Source organism: Syngnathus typhle, linkage group LG19 (assembly GCF_033458585.1).
Source record: "Syngnathus typhle isolate RoL2023-S1 ecotype Sweden linkage group LG19, RoL_Styp_1.0, whole genome shotgun sequence".
In the NCBI taxonomy this organism is placed as follows: domain Eukaryota; kingdom Metazoa; phylum Chordata; class Actinopteri; order Syngnathiformes; family Syngnathidae; genus Syngnathus; species Syngnathus typhle.
In genome coordinates this window covers 4,644,511-4,668,841 of record NC_083756.1, presented here as the reverse complement: position 1 = coordinate 4,668,841, position 24,331 = coordinate 4,644,511, and the positions used below count along the sequence as shown (strand labels likewise).

Below are 24,331 nucleotides of genomic sequence, written 5' to 3'. Positions count from 1 at the left end.
CCTCCCACCTTTTTTCTTCCGTCTTTTAATGACACTTCCTCGCGATGGCGCCGCCCTTGGCCGGCCAACGGGGGGCCCTGTTGAGGTGGCCCTCTGCTCTGTCTGCGTGTGTGTGCGTGTGTTAATGAATACCTCTTGTGAGCTTGTGATGACGGGCCCGGTTTAAAACCTGGCCCACGTCCTCGTGCAAGCCAGTCTCAGGGAGGTCTGCATCGCACACACTCGAACAGCCATCAATTCCTGTCATCAGAGCAACTTCAGGTAAGAGAACTTTTTTGACCTTGCGCAGTGAAGGTTCAAAGTAGTGTAGTAGTGCGATTTTTATTACCACCCTGGTAGGAGACCGGACTAGAGCAGACGAGCAGAGTCATGGCTGCAGCGAGGAGGACCGGGCTCTCTGCCGTAACAGCAGCCGCCACGCTGGCCGCCATCGTGGTGGTCCTGCTGCTGCTGCCCGGTGAGTTGACTACAATGGAGCTGGGAACGGCACTCACCCAAAGTCAAAAGTGCGGACTGCTCAAAGGTTTTTGAGGGTGGCCGTCGTGGAATAGGAGGTGGCAAAAGTATTCCCACCGATACAAGTACCGGTACTTGTGGGATGATCAAAGTACTGATTTGACTCATGGAGTCAAAGTTAAAATCATCTTTTACCTTTTTTTTTTTTTTTTTTTTTTTTTATACAAAGAAGCCCATTTTCTGACATGCTGACAAAATCTGCAAGTCTGTCGGTGTCTGTCTCTCGGTCAACCCTAGGTCTAATATAGCTTTGCAATGTCTACATTGTGTTTCATATTCATGCCCGATTATATTATATTATATTATTATATTCACGCTGCTAAAAGGCACGTGGTTCTTTTTTTCCATTCCTGCCACGATGGCGAAGGGCTCTGCTCATGTGCTCTCTTTGTCTTAATAAAAATAACCATCCTCGTTCCCTTCGCACACCTGCTTGGGGTCGGCAAAGGTGGGAGGTGATTGGCCGCTTCGCAAACCCCGCCTGCTCTTTTCCCATTTGAACAGCAGTGGCGTATTGTTTTGCCCCTGTTGAAAAAAATGACTATGTGTCGTGTCAGCAATGCCTTTTCAAAGGCTTCCTTTGCTTTTACATGTGACAGATGCAGGTTGATTGGGTCAAAAAAAAAGAAAGCCTAAAGATCCTTCCATTCCCATCACAAGCAGCACTGAGAAAAATGTAAAACTCGATACTTTTTACAAAAACATTCCTATAAACAGCAAAATCTGAGACTGCTAATTTCGCAGCGGTGCCTCTTCTTGCTGTAAAGCCCATTAGTGCTTCCTCAGCATCAAGTCATCATCGCCCTGCTGCTCGTCCTTCTGGAAAGCATTCACACCTTTCCCCTGCGGAGATGAAAGGAAAGCTGAATTCACTTATGGCGCAGCATGCGGCCCCGTGTTACGGGCCCACCTATAAAATGTACAAAGAGCTGCAGCCAGAAAGCCCTGCGGCGGCGGAGGCCAGCAACCGCCCGTGTAGTTACCCAAACGTCGAGCCACAAACTAATTTCTTCACATGCCTGGTCTTTGCTCTCTTGTGTTTGCAGCCGACGTGTCTGCGGGACCCGTCGCCGGCCAGGCCAAAGAGGACGGTAAATGCAACAAGACCCGCCCAACATCCTTTCGCTCTACTTGAATTGTAGTTTGCAACTTTGGTCATCTCGGCGATGTGCAAACCATTAACGGCGTCTTTGTGTTGCCCTCAGCGAGAGGGGGGGGCATCCAGGCGAGGGCGGAGGCGGCGTCTGCCCACAGGAGACTGAGCCGCAACCGCAGGAACATCAGCTGGTACAAGCAGCACTCGGACTTCTGGAACTGGTACAAGTACTTCACCGACAACGGCAATCAGGAGGCGGTGAGTGCACACTGTATCGAAAATTGATCCGAGTTCACGTTTGACAACATCGGCTAACCCTCCCCCCCGAACACACACACACAGGTACAGGAGCTGGACCGCATCTACTTGGCCTACCTCCAGAACAAGAACCGTGCCGAAGGTCGTCGCTCCTACAAGGCCTACCTGAACCACCTGGGGGAGGTCTACAAGTCCTGCGCCGAGTCAGATGACCCCAACTGCGTGGCATCCTATATCAGCCGGCCCAAGCCCGAGCCCCCCAAACCAGCACCGCTCAAAACCTGCGACCCCACCAAGGAAGCCTCTTGCCTGTATGCCGCCTTGATGGCCGGTAAAAGTCCCTACCTGCCGCTGGTGCTGCCTGCCTCCGTCCCGTCCCCGGCCAAGTCCCCTGCCCCTCTTTTTGTACGGTCTGCCGCCCAAGCCAAAGATCCTCAGCTGCCTCACTACTACTACGCGCCTTCGTCAGTCTCGTTCCTCTCCAAGGTATGACAGCACACAATATTGACTCGACTTTGCCATCAAACCGTTGACTCGATGGAGTACAAACTTTTTCAGGAACAGAAGGCGGAGCTGGTGCGCATCTGCGGAGCCGATGATGTCGAGTGTCTGCAGTACCACCTGAGGGCCGCATACGGGTACCCGCCCGCCGCCGGGGCTCCTCCTGCCCACGCTCACCAGGGCTGCGACCCCCAAGTGGATCCTACCTGCAAGCCTTCTTCGAAGGCCCCCTACGGCCACTACCCGCAGTACCCCAGCTGTGACCCGCTCAGGGACCCACACTGCGCCTCCGCCGCCTCCCCACTGGTGAGTTGTCTACATCCTGGCAAGTACAGTGAACCCCTCTGTAGTACAGATACCTGAGAAGGGTACTCAAGTATCCTGGCAGAAATGACAGCACACTAAATTGACTCGACTTTGCCGTCAAACCATCGACTCGATGGAGTAGAAACGTTTTCAGGAACAGAAGGCGGAGCTGCTGCGCATCTGCGGAGCCGATGATGTGGAGTGTCAGCAGTACCACCTGAGGGCCACATACGGGTACCCGCCCGCCGGCGGGACTCCTCCTGCCCACGCTCACCAGGACTGCGACCCCCAAGCGGACCCTACCTGCAAGCCTTCGAAGAAGGCCCCCTACGGTCACTACTCGCAGTACCCCAGTTGTGACCCGCTCAGGGACCCAAATTGCGCCTTCGCCGCCTCCCCACTGGTGAGTTATCTACGTCCTGGCAAGTACAGTGAACCCCTCTGTAGTACAGATACCTGAAAAAGGTACTCAAGTATCCTGGCAGAAATGACATGCAGCTACATTTTTACTTCCAGGCTCCCCGGGCACATAACCTGCCTTCCCCGGCTGGCCCAGGGTCCTGCAACCCCCTCTTTGATGATGGTTGCAACCCCCTCACCGCCAGCAAATACGCCACGCCCCCTAAAGCGTACAAACAGGAGGCGAGCGAGGAGGCGGCTGCTATCCGCGCCCCCCCTCCCGCCGCTGACCATTACAGCAACCCTTACGGCATGTATAGAGATGCTAACGCTCATGCTAACAGAGTCGCCGACCCTTACTCCACGTACCATCAGGGTAGCGCCCCAGCCGAGCCGCCCGCCAACGACCCGTACGCCATGCTGCGCCGCTTCATGGCGCAGGTTCAAGGCAGCGACCCGTACGCACCGCGCACGGAAGCGACGCCCGAAACGGACCCCAACGATCCCTTCTCGGCCCTGAGAGATAGTGCTGCCATGCACCGCCACAGTGGCCGCCAACAATACCTGTTCTCTCACCCTGAGGAGCCAACCAGGGAAGAGCGCCACCCTCTGGGCCCCCCGGGAAAAACCAGAGAAGGTTACGACTGCTACGTCGGGTATGACCGTGAGTGCTTCCCGGTGCAGCCAACTGAGCCCCGATCGGGTGTCCACCGCCGCGTCCCCTATCCCGCCGAATCCTACGAGCCCCACCTGAATGCCGACGGCACCCGCCGCGGCGTCTTGGAGCCGGCTAACCCGCACTGCGACCCTGAGTTTGATCGCGATTGCCGCTTGCGCCGCCTCGAACCCGAACAGCCCCGCCACGAGGTCCAACCCGAGCGCCGCCAAACCCAACCGGAGGCGTCAGAACAGGACCCAAACGAGGCCGAGCCTTACCAAAGTGGCCAGGAGGAGCCTTACGTCTCCAACATGCCGACGCCCCCTCAGGGAATGCCCAGCCTCCAGGACATACTGAGAAGCTACGGTGACCGCTTCCCTGAGCACGACGACTATCGCAAGAAGTAGAGCGCAATCGCGTACCAGTTTGCAGAGGGACTCGAAAACACAAACATCCCACCAGACCCTCATGCAATGCCAGTTCAATGAACATGAGCGTGGCCCTGCATTTGGATTCCACAGGGGGCACCCAAGCCTCACCAGACTTCCTCCAAGCAGTCCAAGCCGCATGATTTAAGTCTAGTTTACTTCTGCTTTGGAATATTCTATTAAAAAGCTCTTGAATGCTGGTTTCAGCCACTTTTCATTCCTCTGTACCATTTGGATTCACATTGTTATAATGTGTATTTCTCCTTCTCCTCCTTGCAGGCATTAACCCTAATAAAGACGTGTGCGTCTTTCTTTGTTTTTCTAACATGCTGATCATTATTTTTTTTTCCAACAATGGCTTTGGTGTTAATTTAACCTCACGTTTTTCACTTTCACCACTTTCACTTTGACGAGTTAGCGTTCTGCCTCTTCAGTCGTTATGGTCAAGAAGATTGGCCAGTTAATGAAGACCATAAACACAAAAAGAAATAAAAGTAGGATTAACAATCACCGCGACAGGGTGGGGAAAAAAAACATGGCTGATGAAAGCCTACCCCCAATCGAGCGTTGACGCCGCTCCAGTCTTCGGTAACCGCAAAAGTTTGCCCTCCTCACATCCGGAATTTCCAAACGAATCCCGCGAATAATCCAAAATGAAGCACTTTTTGACCAATTGAAGTGACTAAACCCTATTTGCTTCCTGGGGCGGAAGGTTTGAAGAATACTTGCAAGTTTATTTTCTTAGCAATCAACACGGTAAATGACTCAACATAAAGCAAACAAAACAACCACGTGTAGTTCTCAACAGCATAATGCACGAGTCCCTTTAGTGCGCAGGTGTCAAAGTCAAGGCCTGGGGGCCAGATATGGCCCGCCGCATCATTTTGTGTGGCCCCCAAAGACAACTCGTGCATCAAATTCGTGTCATGACTCGAATTGCAAATTGTCTTCACTTTTAATATCTTTTTTTTAATATATTTGACCCTCGTCTGATTTGAAAACGAGTTATTTGTTTTGTAGCATATACTGTATATAATATGAGGTGCTCATACATTTATTTGGGCTGACAGTCATAATGGCTCTCCGAAAGAAGCTATGGCTACAATGCGGCCCGCGAAAAAAATGAGTTTGACACCCCTGTCAAACTAAAGCACAAAACTAAAGTTTAGTGCCATAGAGGTAAATGACATCAGAATCATGAAAATTTAATCGAAACGAAAACACTTTTCAATTTAACAAACATGAATGTGCAAACAATGCTTTTAATCATGACTTGATTCACGACATGAATCAAACTTGAATCGAAATAAAACCATGTTTTATTTTATCCAACCATTAACATAAATGTGCAAACAATGTTTTTAATCATGTCACATGTTTAAACAATGTATAAAATATAGATGCAATATTACAAAAATAAAATAAACATGTTATCTATTTTTTAATAAGGAACACAACTACTCAATTGTAATTTAAATACGTACATACTTTTTATGTACCAAATATCAAATAAACAAAGCAACCCGCTCAGCAAAACAAACAAAATAAAAATCACTCTATTGTGGGCCTTTCCCCACTCAGCGCTGGAGCCTGTTTTCATTTTCAAGCCATTACTGTTTTTATTTGCTCATCCGTGTCCTCTTTGTGGGTTAGGGGCCGTTTGTGTTCAAGCACCTCCGGGACCTCTCTAGTCAAGAGACATCAGTCACTGTCTGTAATGAGCCACCAGAGCGAGTTTGGGTCGAGGACGGTCAGGCGGGCTCGGCGACCGGTCGTCCGCCTCGGAAGACCGGCGGACGGATGGCGGCGAGGCGTGAGCAGACGACGGCGTGGGGGTGCTCACATGGCGGTCGCGCAGGTCCGGCTGGACGCTGCGTAGCGTCTTGGTCACCATGGAGAAGGTGGAGCCTCCTTCCACGGCCGAGCATCTGAAGAAGGCTCTGAAACAGCGGTGGAACTACACACATGCACACACCGAGGACAGGCATGCAGTTTAGCACATCTCAAAAACTTCAACCCTCCATCCATCATCTGAAGCCCTCTTCCTCACGAGGGAGTAGGCGGAGGACACCCCAAACTGGTCGCCAGTCAATGGCAGGGCACACATTATTGCATGTTTTTAGAATATGAGAGCAAACCGTGGATAAACGTCTCCTGTTTTGAATGATGGAGGTTGCCGTCAAGCCTACCTGCTTGTTCATGAAGATGTAGATGAATGGGTTGACGACTGCCGAGGACTTGGCCAGCAGTGACGGCATGATGCTAGCCTCCGGGCCGAGGGGGTCCCCAGGCCCGAAGGTGGCCATCAGGGCCACCACGCCATAAGGTAGCCAGCAGAGGAGGAAGCAGAGCACCATGGTGACCACCATGACCAGCACCCGCCGCTCCCGCCGCCGTGTTGCCACAGAGCTGGTGCTGCGTGCCTGCAACAAGAGTCACAAAACGTTTGCCTTCAAATGTTCTTAAGGACTTGCGAGTTTTTTTTCTACTTGTTTTTAGAAAATGGACAAAAATGAAGAAACGGATCGCGTACCGTCCATATTTTGACTATTTCCCGGCTGCAAGGGATCAAAGCCGTCTAATCCGCTTCCACCAAAAGACACATTCCTCGCATTTAAATTTTTGTCGGGCCAACAAAGGCTTAGAAGTTAGCATGTCTCGCTAAGCAGAGCCAGGTCAATGATCAAGGTCGAGTTGGCTTACGCAAGATTGGTCAGCAAACAAGCGTCTTTGCGTTTTCAGCATCATTCTAAGTCCCGCAAGAAAAAGCCTCTTCCAAAGAAGGCCCCACAAAAGAAGATCTGCAAGCAGTCGGGGTCTGATGAGACAGAGGCAAACTTGGACCGTTTGGCATTTGGGGGGACAAGCCGTTCGTCGCTCGCTCACCTGCGTGATGGCGCGTAGCAGCTTGCCGTAGGAGAAGACGATGACGCCGAAGGGCAGCGCCAGGCAGAAGGCGAACAGGCATACCACGTAGGAGACGTTGTTGGCCGTCCGCGAGCGCCAGTCCACCGAGCAGGTGGTGCCGGGACCCTCGGGCCCGTAGCGGCTCCATCCCAGCAAAGGCGGCAGTGTCCAGGCCACAGAGTAGAACCAGGAGAAGCAGATGCCGGTCAGCGCCGGACGGAAGTCACGACCATCCGCCGCGTTAGGCGCCGTCATGGTGCGGTAGCGCTGGTACGACAGAACAGCCAGCGAGACCAGCGACACGATGCCTAAGTGGGACAAAGGTCGTCATAATTGGCGGCAAGCAGCGGACCCTGACCCCTACTCCGACTGGAAAAACGAGTTTTGCGTCGCAACCATGGAGACAGTGAGACAAGCAGGACCGCCTTGCTCTTCTCACCGTAGGACAAAACAGCGAATCAAATCCTGTGTTGCTGATTGCTCAATTGTCTGGAGCGACAAAATCAGATGCAATCAGCACTAATGAGCCCAGGCGAGAGCCGGTCCAGGAGACCCACTCCTCCCCTTCCCTCCCAAAACGGGCGCGAGGTAAACATGACTACGACATCTCTCTCAAAGCCACAGTCCACAAAACACACGCATCTTGACTGGACTCACCCAGGCAGGCGTTGATGAAGCCATACCACACGCAACCCGCGCGCCCGATGAGCCATCGTCCGTGGATGCTGGCGGCGAAGCTGAAGGGGGTCCCGAGTATGCTGACCAGCAGGTCACTGAGCGAGATGCTGACCAGCATCAAGTTCATGGGCGTGCGCAGAGCCCGGTAGCGCAAGAACAGGGCCAGCACCACCGAGTTGCACACCAAGCCCAGAGTGCCGATCGAGCCCAGGCACACGGCCACCACGAGGTGACCCGTCGGGCTGAGCGACGGCGGCGAGCCGGATACCTCTTCGTACTTGGCCGTGGCGGCGGCGGTAGCGGCAGCGGAGGCGCCTCCACCCTCAGGGCAGTGCGCGCAGCTCAGGCTCACGTCGCAGTCGATCATACCGCCGAGTTCGGACCCGAGTCAAGTTCACTCAAGCCATCTGAAGGAGGAAGACGAGGAAGAGGAGGACGAGAACGATGAGGCGCGCGGCGGCCTCCGTCCCGTGCGCCTTTTACGCACGGAAGTAGCATGGGGCTGCAACGGCTGACAAGTGGATCGAGCTGGTGAGCGGGTCGAGGCTCGGCTCAGTGAGAGGACAAGTGTGGTGGTGGTGGCTCCGCCCCCTTAGTGCGCTTCTTCTTCGCCTCACAAGTCTGCGCTTTTCTCACCCAGTGCGCGCGCCGCGGAGTCGCGCACTCAAGAACAATCACAGTCAGCGTGTGTTCAACTTTCACAGATTCGATTAGTGTCCGGGTGATGCGCCGAGGGGCAAATTTGCATTTTTTTATTGTTCATGGCACTCGGGTGCCTACCTCGTTTTGTTTTTGATGTTCCTCCCGGCCTCCTCGAGGGAGAGGAACATCTCCGACACCTTCGATCGCGCTCCGGTTCAAGGATGAGTCACTTGGCCGACTTGTTCTCTGAATCTTCGTGATTGCAGCCTTTCGCTTAGCAACATGCCATCTATGAGAGGGAAGGAAAATTATTACAAACGAGAACGAATCAATTTGGACTGGAGGGCGGCACGATTGGCAATCTGAAAGCTACACTAAAGAAATGTGCAAATAAATTCATCTGTGGGTACTGATTGTTGGATGGGACGGGGGGGCTTTCAAGTGGCTTTTTTTTTTTTTAGGCCGGGAGGGATCCCCGACTTCTTCACAGGCGCTGTTTACGTTCGTCAAGGTCACGCGCGTGGGGCAGAAGGGGTGGGAGAAAAATCCCAAATTGCATTCACGAAGCAGAAAACCTCAAAAACAGCTGGGAAAAGACACAAACACTCTCTTCTTGTCGGTTTCCGTTGAGTCAAAGTGCCCCGATGGGCTTTTGCGCGACGTCGCCGTGCAAAGTCATCTTTAGGGATAAAAAAAGAAAACACTCCAAAGTGGCTGCTGCTGCTCCGACTGCACATTCGAGGTCGATTAAAAGACCAGGCCTTTCCCTTTCGGAAAAGTATGCCGCCCGACATAATGCGGCAAAGGTCGTCGCAGATGCCGCAAAGCACCAACTCTTACCGGCAACGGAATTTGCTTTTATTTGGCGCGATTGTCTGGTCCCCCCAATAACGCTCTCAAATAAATAACGGCGTTAGTTTGCTGTTTGTATGCCAGCTGTCGAAAGTTTGAAAATAGGCAAATAGAAAATTGCGCAATGCACGCGGAAGTAGTGGAAATAGCCACAACAGAAGGTCAAGTTGAGGACAGTCTGGCCGGTTAGCTGTGACCAATCATTTTGTTCCCTCTCAGTTTCTAATTGCAAGCATGGGATTAAGTCAATTTGCTTGATCATGTCAGTCAAGTCTATCATTTGGACAGTCTCGCCGCTTTCATTCTGCAAGACTTCCTCGGTATCTGTGACAGACGCATTCTTTCACATCACTTTTATTTCAATCTTGGTTGAATGGAACAGTTGTAAGAGTCATGTGAAGAGAATGAAAATAAATAAGCAGTCCCGCTGTGGAACAATGCGGCGACAGTTGGTGCAAGCAGTTAGCAACAGTACAACAAGATGAACATTCGCTGGTCCTTGAGTGGGTGAAGCATCGTGGTCATCTCCCGCTGTCACTTCCTGCCAGAGAAACAAAGATTTGACAACAAACCGAGCGGCTCTACGACAGATCCCAGAAGAGCACCAGTCTTATGTGAATGTCTTCTGGAAAATTGAATAGCCTACACATCATTAAATTATGATGCCGAAAGAGCATCGTGTTTGTGAGCAGTTTTTAAAAGTCTCTGAACAAAGACCTGTTGCTGTGTGGTCCGTACGTGTCCAGCATGAGCGAGCTGGCCTCTTCCAGGTTCCACATGCAGCGCCGCAGGAGCGCCTCGCACTCGCGTCGGGAGCGCAGGCCAACGCCAAACAGCTGCTCCACCTTGGTCAATTAGAAATGGCATCATGCGTTTGGATACCTCAAAAGCGTTTCGTTTTTTTTTTGAGCAAGACAACTTTCTGCCTGCATCGTCTTTCCTCGCTATATTGTTCTTCGCCAAAAACTTTCAAGCGTGTCTCAATACTTTTGACTACACAAAAGGTGCTACGGATGAAGCAGCACCTTCAAATGGTTGATGGCTTGCCGGACTTCCCCGTGGTGAGCTTGCAGGGCAGCCTGACACTCGTCCAATGTGACGCCATGGACAGCTTCCTGGATCTGATGGGGATCCATTTCAAATCAATCAGTCAGAAAAGCACACTGATTCCGTCGCTCGGTTGGTTGGTTTCTCACCTGCGCGACGCTCAGCTCATGTCGCGCGGGGTCAGCCGGCAGTCGGCCGTTGTTGTTGTTGTTGTAGGAGGAGTTGGGCTTGGCTCTGGCAGGATGCTGAATCATGGGTTTGACCGCAGCCATGTTTGCAGCGCCGTATCTGATCGACAAGTCAAATCATTACATTTGGCTCATTCTACAGATAATTCTATTTTTCACTTAACAGCGTTCCTTTTTGTCGTGTCCACAGGCCAACCTTTCACTTGCTCACTTTGGGACGATGTTTCAGGGCAAGGCTCACACTTCTAGTAAATGTGCTACCATCTTAACAACAGATCATGCCCGTAAAGGTTCGGATGCATTTCTAAAGGTCATCTAAATGCATTTTCAGTTCAACAACTAACGTCAAAATAGAATTAGTGAATTGAGTCATTTCGTCATCGCTCCTGTTTCACATCCTACCTCTCCAGTAGAGCCGGTCGCTCCGGCAACGGGGCACGGGCGGAGCTCTGCGAACCGTCGACGGCAGCAGAAGTTCCGCGAACTTCGCGTGAAGTCAGGGGGTCCAAAGAGGAGCCAGACGAGTACAAAGATGTTACTCTAGGAGGCGAGGAAGAGGACAGGAGAGGACCAAGGAGGCCCGAGGCCCGGCGAGGGGACACTGAGAGCGGGGGCGGCGGAAGCGCCCCAGGCGACTGTGACGGCAGCGGCGGTGCGAGGGTGAGCGGCGAAGACGAACGAGAGCTCGGTTGGGAGAGGGTTCGCTCCCGCGGCGGCAGCTGGGGGGGGGTGTTTTCCAACTCCAGCGAGATGGAGGCGCGACGTGGGTGGGCCGCCCCCACCGAGGGGCGTAGCAGAGATGCCGGGCTGCGGGGCGGGAGAATGGGCCGCTCCTCGGAAAGTAGCGGCGGGCCGATCTGCCGCTGAGGCGCCAACGGCAGGGGGAGCGGCGAGGAGGGGAGGGAGCGGCCCGTCGTCATGGGAACCTGGAGCTTCACCATCACCTTGGTCAAGCACAAAAAGAAAATCCTGAGCACAGCTTGACACCTCCTGTCTTAAGCTTCAAGGACTTGTATTAGTTTACGCTCTCTGATCTCGATTTTCCACTGTACGAAATTGCACAACTCCAGATAAGGTATTACAGAATGCACCTTTCGTGTGCTTCAATTGACCACAATGGAGCTACGAGGACTCAAAGCCATATCCTTGCCTTAGGATGTTTCAAAACATTGACATCGGCACAGCTACAATGTTTGAGGCGCACACATGGGAGTAACGGTTAAATGTCAAATAAATGCCCGCGGCACCTCTCGCTGGAGTTCCTGGAAAAGGTCGGCCGACTGCGACTCGTTCCGGGCCAACGCGACGGTGCCGGCGGGAGTGGCTGGGGGCTCCTCCACCACCACCTGGTTGATGGAGTGCACCTCCTGGTCCTCGGATTGGTCCCGCAGATCTGGTGCTACCTCATCGTAGGCCGGCTGCGGGAGGGGCCAGTCCAGGATGGACGGGGTGTCCTAAGAGACCGTTCACAACTCCGTTGTATTATTTCAACCCGACTTAAAAAGTGTATCCCACTAAAGTCTGCGAGCTTAACGCTAACATATCATGTGAGACATGCTAAGAGATATTAGCATAGATGTTATGGTAAATAGACACCTTCAGTCAACTGCTACTTTCAACTTTGAAATACATATGTGTGCTCTTCAAACATTTTTGTTATTGGCATCGAGGCTCGGTCCCTAACCCGCATCAATTGTGAGGCTTAACTGTATTTGGTGTGAGGTGATTGAGTACATAAAGCGGGGATGACGTGTCTTCTGTGCTGGAAATTGAATACACTGGAAATCCATTAGTCCCTTATCATGGATGACTGTGCACTTTCTCCGGGGCCTCCAATAGTCCTCAGTCAAGTGTCAAGGACACTCAAGCACCCCAGCGATATGGACAGTCCCACCCCCTAGGGACATGCGTGTTATACTGTTTTTTGCTGCTGATGTAAGACTGGAGCAAGGAGAAAGCGACAAAGTGGCGCATCAAAGCGTCAAGCAGCGTCACACCAATGACTGCCATCTTGTCACATTGTGTGCATTCGAGGAGAAGGCCCCTGACAAGATTCCCAGGACGGGGGGGTGGAAAGTGTCCACTTGCCTTAAAGCGTGGGCGGGTCAAGAATTGGATTGATTTTCTGTCATGACAAACTTGGTGAATCCGACACACTGGTGGAAGAGGCTGCTAATGCTTTTGTACACGGCCAACGCTAAGTAAGCGCTACCGTTTTTGATAATTCCATTCAACAAACGATGCCATTTCAAGAAATGCACCGTTTTGGCTTAATTCAAAATGTGCGGCAACTGGACAAAAGCGCACCTTAAGCGTGTCCTGGTCCAAGGTCTCAGTGAGCGGTGAGGGCGTGGTCGCGGAGCTGAAGCTGTCGTCGGTGAAGTCGATGAGCGACACCTCGCCAGAGTTGGGTCGCCGCAGCTTCAGGCCCAGCGACAGACTCCGCCTCTCGGGGCCGGGCCGGGCGCCTAGCTCGTCGTCGTCGTAGTCCTCCATCACTGAGTCGTAAAAAGGCTCTGCCAGACACGCGGAGTGAGAGTCACGCATGGCGGCCATCTTAGCACGGAGGCAGAGGGACTCTTACTCTTGAGCAGGACCGCAGGCTGAGGAGGACGAGGCGGGGCTTGCTCTGTCAATTTGGCAAGATGTGACAATTGGTTCGCGAAAAAATGTTGACAACAAATGCACGTTGAAGTTACTCTTGGTCCGGTTCGGGAGTTTGGTCGGTCTCGAGATGCAGGGGTCCATTCCGAGGACGTCGGGGGGCTTCATGGGGTTCCCCAAATAGAGACTGAAGAGAGAAATGTATTGGGTGAATACCAAAGTGACAACTGTCCCGAAAACAACGTGAGGTCAATGGTTGAACTGACGCCGATGGTGCGAGGCTGCACTCTAGTGGAGAAAATGGAGGCTTGTCCAATAATGGGTACCACGGACTGGGTGCCAGTCGCCGAGTGCAACAAACCTGTCGATGCGGTCAGCGTGGCCCCAGCTCCTGTGCGGGTCCGTGTCTCCGTGCCCCGTGTGGATGAAGGAGTGCTTTAGCGGTTTGCTGATGTCTTCTGCCGACAGGCCAGTCAGCGCTGTCACCACGTGGCGAGGGAACGGGCCCACTCGTAGCGTCCGCCGGTTCTGACCGCGCCACCAGTAGTGCTCAGCCCTAGAAGGACAAACGCACGGAGTTACAACCAAAACTTGAACTGGGCAGCTCAACTGACTGACCTTCCCTCGATTATGGTGATGACATCATTCAGCTGAATGTGGAGCTTGTTGTCCTCGGCAGAGTCCTGCAGGGCCCTCATTTCGGCGGGCGTGCTCTGAACAAGCAAAACGTTTCCGTCGGCGCTGCGGGAAAACCAGCCTAAATGCACGGGAGCTTGTGGCGATACCTCCATCAGGAAGTCCCTGAGGGCGGCAAAGGTGGGCCGCTCCTCGGGTTTGGGGCTCCAGCACTGCAGCATGACGTTGTAGATGTCCTGCGGACAGTCGTCCGGCTTGCACAGCCGCTCTGCCTCTACGTCCACCTTGTGGAGGATCTGCCAAGGCCAGACATGTTTCAAGTTGTCACCCAGCAGTGACTCCTTGCCACGAGAAGAATACCTGACTTCCGTTCAGGCCCGGCCACGGCTCCTGCCCGTGGGTGAACATCTCCCACAGGGTGACCCCGAACATCCAGGTGTCGGACGCGTGCGAGAAGGTGCGAGTCTTCAACGACTCCGGAGCGCACCTGCAATGAATCAACGGCGGGCAATTTGTTTGAAATGCTTGCTCGGGTTGTCTTTGAGCAATTTAGTAAAAGAGCAGTTAGCACGCTCGCTAATGTCAGCGCCATAGGACATGCTCTGTTTCAGCAGATATTTCAAAATGTGCAAAATTTTGAAAAATCGATGAAGTGCTCGCGGTAATCTGCATCGTCCGATGAGTGACAAAAAAAGATTTGCACCATGGGAAAGGAACTTTGTGGCCCTCCTCCATGACGTAGTGGTCGGAGTGGGACGGGAGCGCCCTCATCAGGCCAAAATCGCCGATCTTCACCGTCTCGTTGGTGGACAGCAGCACGTTGCGGGCCGCCAGGTCGCGGTGGAGGAAGCGGCGCCGCTCCAGGTAGGCCATGCCGCACGCCACCTGCACCGCCGCAGCCAAAACCGGACAAGTGAGTATTGCAAAATAACTAAATCCATAATATAAAATCCCTGACTAAACTTTTTACTTGATTCTGATCTTTGTTTTGCGGAGTGTGTTTACCTGCACGGCGTAGTTACAGAGCGACGAGATGAGAATGTGACCCTGACGCTTCCTCAGCCGGTCCAACAGGGAACCCAAAGGAGCCAGCTCCGTCACCTGACCACAGCCGAACCACTCAAAATTTACCCTGCCCCCCCGCATGTGTATATCCGCGAGTAGTATGTAGCTCACCATCTTCATGGGCTGCGTCAGGACGATCCCGTAGAGGCGGATGAGGTTCTGGTGGCTGAGGGAGTGCATGGCGTTCACCTCTCTGATGAAGTCGTCCAGCCCGTCTGACTCCAGGACGCCGGCCTTCAGACACTTCACCGCCACGGACAGCTGCTCGAGCACAAATTAATATCGCTGAATGATTTTGGTTGTTCTTTGTCAACGTATGTTGTAAGCGGAGCAGACAGGCTGAAAAATACAAAACGTCATGACGTTTTTGTGTCTAACCGCTCGACCGTCGGGGGCGCTCCATTCGCCGCGGCGCACCACCCCAAAGGTGCCGTCGCCGAGACGCTCTAACAGCTGCAGCTCCGCCTCTCGGATCAGGCAGGTGAGCGAGGCTGCCGACTCCCCGGCAGCGGGCGAGGAGCCACCGGATGCCGTCGCCCCGAGCGAAGGGGCCGGCTGTGGCTCGGCGTCAGGACGCTTGACGGGAAACACCTGCGGGCGCAAGGAAAGGAGAGAACGTGATATCTGAAACCGATCGCAATGGATTTGACATTCCAGCTTGTAGCGTGTCATGTTGACCTGATTGCACCTCACCTTGCTCATCCAGGATTTGCGTTTGTACAGAGCTCGCCTCCTCTTGACGGCCTCCCACAGCCTCCTCTGACCTGCAGACAGACGATGCACATCTCCATCAAAACAAGCACCCGGGGACGCAGCAGGTGGGCGTCGAGAACCCGACCGGGTCGGCCCATGCCGATCTTCTCCAGGTCTTCGTTCTTGACATAGTCAAAGTGCGACAGCCGCGTCACGTTGAGTTCGTCGCGAATGCGCAGGAAGTACTGCTGCAGCTGCACATCCGTCAGAAGCTCCAGAAGCCACTCCGTGCCCTCCTCTCCCTGCATCTGCACCAAAAAACACACAAGTTGCATTTACACTGCTGTGGAATCTGGATCCGATCCCATCAGAGTTCCATTTAAAACTGGAGCGTCTATGTTTACATTGCTCTCAGATCCTGACAGAATTTCATTGAACACAATTAGGGTCAGATCCCAATACTCGCTAAGACAGAGCTTCATGTTTGCTACCGGAAGACCAAGGAGCTTGACTGCAAGCTACAAAATGCCAGTTTGGATTTGGAGCAAATGGACAAAGCCCCCCCAACCGATGAAAAGTGATTGTAGCGCAGCCTCCCCCAACGTTTACCATTTGTTTTCCGGCATTCTCCGGGATCCCGGCTCTCCCCTCAGAGTCCTCCTCATCGGCCGCCTCTCCTCCCCTGGCGTAGGGGAGTCTCCGGTACATGTAGCCGTCCCCCATCTGCCGCAAGACTTCTAGTGTCAAGATGCCGGCATCCACCTAAAGACAAATTGGCGTTCCCTCTGTCTCACTGCGTCCTCCTATCCAAACGCTGGCCGCCGCTGCCGAGTCACGACGTCCCGCCGCCACCTCCATCGCTTCCCTCTCGGCCACCCTGCTAAATAATTCAGCAGAGCTATCGAGGAGGAGGAGGAGGAGGCAGCAAATAAAGATGCAGACAAACGGACGAAGAGATGGATACTTCCCCGCATGCACTTAAGGGAGGCACAGCCAAGTGGATGTTATACACGATGAGATTAAATGTGTTACATGTAGTAGCTCTCTTTCTATGCACACATTAAGCACCCCCCTCCACTCCCACGGTTACCATGGCAACCACTGGCCGCAGGCTCCCATCTGCATGAACGCGTTTGCGGCCTCAAACGAGGTTCGGAACAGGCCAACGTTCCAAATATAGCAGCTCGGGCTACATTGAGCATGTTGCTCATCAATTAATTTATTTTTAAAAAACATATTCAAATTGCAGTCCAGAATCTAGCGATTCTTAATAATTTGATGTATAATTAGTATAAGAAGTCAAATCAGGATAAAATTATTTTTTTAGAGACTTACACTACTGTGGTGACACCGACGCGTAATTACTATTATTATTATAATTATTACGAGCTAGTTTCCAGCGTTTTCTAAAACTGCAGGGATTTTGTGACCAGTCTGTTTACACAGTAGACGACCGCTAATTGTTTAATCGTTTAATCCAGTCCAGGGTTCTAAAGCGTCCAAAGTCGGGTACCACAAAACTGTTTGTGCATGCGTTCCGTAGAAAAGCCCATATTAACTTAGTCCGGTTTTACCTTGCACACGGGCTGTTGATGCATTCGAACTGGATCAAAACTGGAATAGGAGTCTTTGCAGGTCAACGTGGAAGCAGGTGAGACGCCAGCCTCCAATTGCAACTAGAAAAACTGAAGGAATTAAGTCCGGAAAATAACAAAGACTTATGAATGACATCTATATAATTTTCGTGTTTTGAAATAGAACATAGGAACTTACCACATCGCGATGATCACGTTGCGTTTGTCATTATTTTTCTCATTTTGCTGATTCGTGGACTAAAACGGAGCAAACCGACCAGTGGGGGTGGGCTTGAAGACCACTCGACGCCGTGGTTTGTCTTCTCGCACGGTTTATCTCGAGCAGGACGTGTTGGTATATCGGCAAATGAGTAGAGACTTAACGGGACCGTTGTCGTGTTCTTCCGCCGTGGCAAGAGTCGTGCATCGCCGCCCTTCGCAAAGCTCGCAGAGTCTGAGCACCACATTGAGATTCATCCGCGTCGCTCAGTATCCCGGAAGTGGCAAAACGACTGAGCAAAAATAGAAATACGAAAAGGTTTCCCGGAGATGACGTTTTACTGAAAAAGAAAAGAAAAATACGAATACAAAGAAAAATTGGATGCACAGCTAGGAGTTTATTCCAATCTTTGCCAAAACACCAAAGCAGAAATATTTTTTCAAAAGTGACAGAAATCCCAAATCCGACAATCAATTCAGTACCCACACTAAATCTAACAAATTACCCTTAAGGTGACTTGATGTTTTTTTTCCCCTCTCAAAATTGCCTCATCACAGAAAAGAAACCTGACTTGGACATTCATTTGTTACAACAATAATTTGATTTCCAATTTTAACACAGAAAAAAAAAAAAGGCATCTTTGCAACGAGCATAGAAGACACTTTTCTCCCTAGCGACAAAGAAGAAAATTCTGTGAGGGAGAAAACAAGCCCTAAGGAGCTAACACAAAGCAAAAATAATAAATACGTATAAAACTCTGGGAAACACTGTCCCCGATAAGTTGTTCCACCCTTGGAGTGAAATATGAGAGGCACTGCTCCCGATAAATACAAGTGTAAAAAAACAAAAGACAAAATAAACACATGCACTGGTAGATAAAAACTACCATCACTCGATGTCATTATGGGAGACGCTGCCCCCGATAATGGGTTTCATTAATTATGGGAGTCACTGCCCCCGATAATGGATTTCATTAATTCTGGGACTCACTGCCCCCGATCGCTCGCACCAACTGATCCTTAAGTGGACATCAACAGCCAAAATTTGTAGCAAATTGCCTTCAATGAGCACTTTGGTTCGCTTTGCTTCATTTACTTTTTTTTTTGGAGGCTTTTGTACACCATGATTTTTTTTGTGGAGGGGGGCGTAATTATATTTGTGAAAGCTTTAGCTGCTTCCGTTTCTGCGCCAACAGATGAGTTTTAAGTTTGCTTAGCAGATACTGCTGTCAGATGAGACAGTATAACCGTCATAATTATGGAAGGCACTGCTTCCGATAACTTCATACAAAAAAAAAAAAAAAAAAATTAAATAAGGTCCTCAGTGTTTGGGTGGTTAAGATGTGGCGAGGGAGGGGGGTGTCAGTAGCATGCAAGGTTTTCAAGTATTAGGATGGGACCAGGAGCCCCCCCACCCCCACCAAAACAGCATTTCCTTCGTTCTTACAAGAGGAGCGGCAGTGCCCTCAATTGATGTGAAGTGTCTAATAGAAATAATACCTGGAAGGGACGGAGCTGTGATTGCCAGCCAATTAAGTGCCTAAATAAGCGTTTTCACTTTCTGCCATTTTCACTCACACTTTGGGAAGGGGGGGGGATGGGGTCCACGTGCACAGGTTCTAAACTTGATTGTCGTTTTCCCAGATGTCGCTGACCACGGCATGGGCGCACATCTTCAGGTTCCAGGTGGCCAAGGCCAGCTGAACGCGGAGGTCCTGGGGATCAGTGTTCTCGGCCAGGGCTGCCAAGGTGTGCTTGCCTCTGCCTAGCACGAGGTGGCGGAAAGGGCTCTCCACAGGGGACACATACGGCGAGAGGAGGTTGCGCTCCACCTGAGGGCCGGAGATAAGAAGCTCGGTTTTTGGGCACCTTACACCATTAAAAAGGACACCTTACACTCATGAGCTTCTCGTTGATGCGCCGACAGCCGCGTTCTTCCTTTGGGTCGGTGTTAGTGATGATTCTGTTTAGGTTGGCCATCGCTCGCGTGAAGGATCCGTAGGCGTTGCTCAGCCATTTGGGGTCCACGCCTTCCAGCTCACCGCTCTGCACAAGACTCCTTTGTAAACATACGGCACGCTTGACGGGAAACGCTCAAATCATGCGAGCACAGATCCAAGGGGGCCCCTCGCATGGGTTTACAAACTTCTAAAGAGTCAGCCAATCTATTCAAAGCGACTCGTCTCACCAAACAAGAGCGTAGCCTCGAGATAATCAGACAAGCTTGGGAGAGCATTTCCAAGCAGCTTTAGATCTTCCCAACTGGCACCAAGGCTCACCTTGACGAGGTTGCGCACATGCGTGTAGAGCAGGCTATAGGCCTTGGGAAGGACCTTGCGGTACCCGCTCATGTCCAAGCTGAGCATGTGGTCGTGGACCAAGCGGAGAGCCATGCGGCCGGCCAACTGCGCAGCCAGCACCGCTAGCGCGCCAGTCTTCTGGGCCGTGTTGTAGTTGAGGTGGTCCGCGTTGTCCAGGCAGCTGCCGTCATAAGGGTAGGTCTCCATCTTGTGGCGAGAAGAAGAAGAAGAAAAAATTGCTCAGGTCCACAGATACATCACCCAAAAGGTGGAGACGCGACCCAGAGGACTCACATTGGGAGTGATGAAGTGGAAGGAAATTGAGGGAACGCCAGCGAAGGCCAAGAAGGGGTAGGCCGGGTCGTCCACGGACATAGGCCTCAGTCTGCAAATACACGCCCGGACTCTTAGGACAGCGCTCGCAATGATGTCACGGGCTCACGGCGGCACAACTCACACGTTAGCCTCCCATTTCGTCTGTCCCACCATATTGTACACAGTGCCCCGATCCAGCGGGCTCTTCACCTGCAAGCAAAAGCTTTGTCGATTGTGGGGGAAAATCTGCGCACCAAAAAAACCAATTGAGTGCCGTTACCTCTTTGATGGTGTCCTCTAACAATTTGCGAAGCAGCGGACTTGCTGAGGCGACAAAGCCACCGCGACCTGGCGACACCACACGCACTCGTGCTTAACAATGTTGAGGCTCGCTGATTGCGCACTTTGGACCTACCCATGACCACGCCATCCAGACTGATGTAGGTGACAAGCTTTCGGTCGATGGACGACAGGTAACCCTGAAAACAGATTTTTTTTTGAGAAAAACAAAAAAAGTGTGGATTTGGCTAAACCATAAGCAGCACTCACCTCTAAAAATTCCGTGGCGCCGACGCTCCCGTACTCTCCGGCGCCCCAGCTGGCAAATACCAGGCTCCTCCTGGGCCGGACACCGTCTGGACAGAGCCATCCAAACGTGACGCAAATAAGAACATTTGTCCACGTGGAGCAGAAAGCAGCCCCCAAAAATCCAATCAGGCATGGAGATGTTCTTGTGTCTTACCTCTTTCCACCAAGTCTTTGAAGGCCTTGGCCATCTCCATGAGAACGGAGCAGCCGACAGTAGCTCCGGCGTAGCCCGGACCCCACGCGTCCCTTTGCGCCCCCAGGACCACGTACTGGTCTGCGGCACACAAACGCACAAGTTGGGACTCACTCCGAGCGCCCGGACCCAGATGGCAACAGAGTGGCCACGCGCCAATTTACTTGTACCATACCGGGATCGATGAATCCTTTGAGGACTGCAAATACGTTGTGGATCTTGGTGTTGACCAGCACGTTGTTGACCTCCACGCTGATCTTCTCCACGCCACCCATTTTGTTTGGGCCGCCAATCGACCTGCACAGAGGCACAGGCTCAGCATACGGATTTGGCCCGGCCCTAAGCGGCCAGCAAGCGGGCGGGCTTACTTTAGGATTGTATTAGCCATGGGGAAGGTAATGGTCTGAGCCGGGATGCTGGGGAGGGCCGACGAGCGGGTGGGCGGGAACTGGGTGTGGTTGAAGGACGGGAAGCCCGGCGTGTAGGGGTCGCCCGAACCCAGGTGTACCTGACGGAGGCCAAAAGCAGACACAAAGTGAGGCGCGAGCTTCCTGGTGAAAGCGGCACACTGATTGTGCAACGGTGCCACCTACGTGGCCGTAGAGTTCAAAGTCGGCCATGTTATCAAAATCTTCCGGGTCGGGGTAGATGAGAACGGCCAAGGCTCCCTGGGCCTCGGCTTTGGCAACCTGAACAATCGGCACAAAATAAATAAATAAAGTGCATCTCACCAATAATCTCTCGCCTTTTGAAAGTGTCGGCCTTTACCTGCTCGGCAAAGGTGAGCTGTCCTGCTCCCGCTCTGAGGAGCAACACACTGCCATTCACCTGCACGCCGGCCGCCCGGACGGCATCAAAATCCTCACGACGGCCGTAGGTGGCGTACACCAGCTTGCCCTGAAACACCAACTCATCTTGAGCGTTGCCGTCATTGGCTAATTATCGGCGAATGGCTGTCGCCGCTCACCTCCACTTTCCCGATGGCGCTGTAGGCCAAATAACCATTGGGTTTGAAGACCTCGCCGCCGAAAGTGACGGTGTTGGGGCGCTGGCTGTTGGGACAAACGCGCTCATTAGCCCAAGACCACGTGGGAGACCAACGAGGCGAGGGTACGGGTGAAGCACCTGTCGGGTTTCTGCAGCTGAACGTAGTGGACGTCCGCCCAGGTCTCCAGGTCCAGCGCTTTAAATTCGTCTGAGATGGCCGCGGCCAGATTGATGTCGCCCTCGCTGCCTGCCGACCGGGATGGCACGTCAAAGGTCCTGAGGAGAGATTGCGTTCCATCATTTGTTCTTTAAACAACGGCAACTTTATCTTTGTCACACGTGGCGTTTCATTCGTTTACTTGAAACGCTCATCGAAAGCGGAGCGGGTGAATTTGTCGTCGAGAAGCTGGCTGACATCGTTCCAGCTTAGCGGGACCTCTTCCTGCGGCACGTCCTCACTTCCGTCGTTGTCGCCTTCCCCTGTCCCTTGCTCCTTCGCGACTCCCGCCTGCACCGACTCAGATGGGCAGCTGGCGGACTTTGCGTCGAGCTTCTTCCCAGTGAAGTGACCCACCAAGCAGCCTGGCAAAATGTCCAACTCACACTTATTTTCACATAGTCTAATAAAACAAAACAAAAAAAAACAGACAAAACACCCTTGCGCTAATCTACCCACCCACAGTGAAGACAAGCAGGAAGCTCAGGGCTAGGATGATAAGGAGGCGCCAGCCGTTCAAGGCACCGTCAGAGACTGGCCGGAATCTTGGTGAGCCGTTGGCCGGCCCGACCTCCGCATTGTCGTCGTCCTCTGACAGCTTGAACACCATGTCCTGGTTGGTCTCCTCGTCACGCTGCATGGGGAAGCGGCTGTACCGGACACTTTTTATCTGAGGGACGAAGGAGAGATAAGTTTGGGGCCTGACTGGAGAAAAAAAGTTTCTTTCTGGCCTTGAGAGCAAGCTCACATTTGACTTTAAGTGGTGTTTCCATGTACTACTTGGATTCAAACCATTCATTTCTTTGATTTTGCAATTGGAAAAAACAACAAAGAGCCTTATTTTCAAAGACTCTCACTTGGGTTGCATACTCACCATGCTGTCAAACGTAGACTTGACTCGATCCATTTTGATTCTGAAAGAGATGTTTTGGCAATAAGTTTGACACATTCAGCAAAATTGTTCGCCACACAAATGTGTGCAGTCGGTTCATTCTCAGCCACTTGACTTCAAGGTGAAAAGCAAAAAGTTCAAGTTGCCCTCACACATTCCTCATCTTGCCAGGGTTTTTTTCGATCTTAACTATTAACTGCCAAACACTTCCTTTTACGTGCTGCTTCATAACTGCTAGTTGCAAAGCAACCTGACCACAGCCAGTGGAAAGAATCAAAACTGGTTTCTCAGACCGCCCCACAAGGATACGGACTAATTTTCACCTTTCAGTCGTAACTCTTTCCAGGAAGAGGCGTGCAATGAAATTTTGGTCGGCACTATGACATTACATTGAGCTCGTGCTCACCACAATTTGAGCATTTCCATGTAAAGTGGAAACAAGTTCGTTTAGTAGCAAAAGAGGAACAAGTTAGTTTACGACATTAAGCGAACGTTAATGTCGAAGTACAGCTGGAGGAACATTCATTATTGAGGCCTTGCACGTGCAATTTAAAAGCAGCCATGCGCTGTAGAATATTCCACGGAAGTACATTAATACAAACGTCTAAAAGGGGCGAGAAATTCAATAAATAGCCACGATGTGGCAAACGCGACGAGTATAATCCAACAGATATGTCAACTATTTTCTTCGCATGTTTGTTAGAACTCAGGCATTAATGTTTCCGAGCAATAAAACGAATGAAAATGAAACCGGATCTTGAAAATCTCACCCATTCTTTTAATTGCGACAATTAAGATAACGTAAAAATGGATTCTGTTTAATTCTGACTGCACGTACATGGCTGGGGAGAGGTTCTTTTTTTTCTTTTTTGGCCGGCGAGACGTCGTTTACGTGACATTGCAAGACGGTCTCAATGGCGCGAAGGCTGGAAGCGGTGCGACCGCGTACGGTCGAAAAATACATGGATTTATTCCAATTATAATTACACTCATTTCAGGTCATTTCATCTCACCTTGAGGATTGCTCCCGCTCCGCCGCTGCCGATAGATGATTGACGAAATGTGTCCTTCTGTCCTGTCCTATAACACCGTGAGAGCATTTCCGTATACGTCATAAATAGACGTCAAGAGGGGCGAAGCCACCAGCGGCCATCTTACGTCGCCAATCTCTGACTCTGCCCAACTTGCTTTTTTTGTGTCTCTACAAGGAAAATTCCACTATGCAGTTGAACCAATAAGTCTGAGGTAAAACACCAAAGGCGCATTTAATCAGTAATAATTTTATTTTTAATTTTCTCTTTTAAGGTACATACAGTTTTCAAGTGCAACCTGCGGCACTAATTATTATCCATCCATCTATTTTCAAGCGATACAGAAAAAGGATGGATTTTGTTTCATCACAAGCCAAACAAAGGGATGTCCGGTGACAAGACACGATTGTACAACGGAAGTTGTCTCAAGTGGCTTGACATATGGAGCGAACAATATATAGTGAATGAATAAAAGTGTAATCTTCATATCTTCATGTTACTTGAACACGCAAAGCTCTCACTGACATACTGTAATCATCGC

General features: G+C 51.6%; 4 protein-coding genes across 9 annotated transcripts; 1 reads left to right on the top strand and 3 right to left on the bottom strand.

Moving 5' to 3' along the window:
* Window positions 1-160: 160 nt before the first annotated feature.
* Window positions 161-4,443, top strand: and1 (actinodin1). The gene is made up of 8 exons (XM_061266000.1): window positions 161-261; window positions 340-457; window positions 1,563-1,607; window positions 1,722-1,870; window positions 1,955-2,356; window positions 2,429-2,677; window positions 2,820-3,080; window positions 3,194-4,443. The coding sequence occupies exons 2-8, from the start codon at window positions 370-372 to the stop codon at window positions 4,139-4,141; spliced, it is 2,142 nt and encodes a 713-aa protein (XP_061121984.1). The 5' UTR covers window positions 161-261; window positions 340-369; the 3' UTR covers window positions 4,142-4,443.
* A 1,175-nt stretch (window positions 4,444-5,618) lies between these two features.
* On the bottom strand, window positions 5,619-9,292 carry tmtopsb (teleost multiple tissue opsin b). The gene is made up of 4 exons (XM_061266133.1): window positions 7,727-9,292; window positions 7,041-7,377; window positions 6,352-6,571; window positions 5,619-6,119 (listed from the first exon to the last, which is right to left on the bottom strand). The coding sequence occupies exons 1-4, from the start codon at window positions 8,112-8,114 to the stop codon at window positions 5,868-5,870; spliced, it is 1,197 nt and encodes a 398-aa protein (XP_061122117.1). The 5' UTR covers window positions 8,115-9,292; the 3' UTR covers window positions 5,619-5,867.
* A 285-nt stretch (window positions 9,293-9,577) lies between these two features.
* Window positions 9,578-17,534, bottom strand: tnk2a (tyrosine kinase, non-receptor, 2a). Of its 6 annotated transcripts, none has more exons than XM_061266131.1 (23): window positions 17,248-17,534; window positions 17,049-17,159; window positions 16,269-16,354; window positions 16,084-16,197; window positions 15,620-15,782; window positions 15,475-15,545; window positions 15,160-15,372; window positions 14,893-15,042; window positions 14,722-14,817; window positions 14,420-14,601; window positions 14,077-14,203; window positions 13,866-14,012; window positions 13,699-13,793; window positions 13,442-13,636; window positions 13,176-13,267; window positions 13,061-13,105; window positions 12,784-12,992; window positions 11,724-11,930; window positions 10,879-11,420; window positions 10,438-10,576; window positions 10,267-10,362; window positions 9,959-10,086; window positions 9,578-9,782 (listed from the first exon to the last, which is right to left on the bottom strand). In XM_061266131.1, the coding sequence occupies exons 4-23, from the start codon at window positions 16,195-16,197 to the stop codon at window positions 9,776-9,778; spliced, it is 3,018 nt and encodes a 1,005-aa protein (XP_061122115.1). In that variant the 5' UTR covers window positions 16,269-16,354; window positions 17,049-17,159; window positions 17,248-17,534; the 3' UTR covers window positions 9,578-9,775. The 6 variants fall into 6 exon arrangements, with proteins under 6 accessions (XP_061122115.1, XP_061122116.1, XP_061122111.1 ...); XM_061266132.1 differs by having other exon boundaries at window positions 16,269-16,351; XM_061266127.1 differs by lacking the exon at window positions 16,269-16,354 and having other exon boundaries at window positions 16,084-16,236.
* Window positions 17,535-17,645: 111 nt separating this feature from the next.
* On the bottom strand, window positions 17,646-23,889 carry tfr1b (transferrin receptor 1b). The gene is made up of 19 exons (XM_061265494.1): window positions 23,773-23,889; window positions 22,742-22,781; window positions 22,327-22,537; window positions 22,010-22,232; window positions 21,789-21,926; window positions 21,631-21,715; window positions 21,432-21,560; window positions 21,257-21,352; window positions 21,032-21,171; window positions 20,839-20,960; window positions 20,625-20,744; window positions 20,432-20,517; window positions 20,298-20,361; window positions 20,163-20,230; window positions 20,025-20,092; window positions 19,862-19,952; window positions 19,547-19,774; window positions 19,164-19,313; window positions 17,646-19,099 (listed from the first exon to the last, which is right to left on the bottom strand). Exons 2-19 carry the CDS (start codon window positions 22,772-22,774, stop codon window positions 18,887-18,889), a joined length of 2,265 nt encoding a protein of 754 aa, XP_061121478.1. The 5' UTR covers window positions 22,775-22,781; window positions 23,773-23,889; the 3' UTR covers window positions 17,646-18,886.
* Window positions 23,890-24,331: the final 442 nt, after the last annotated feature.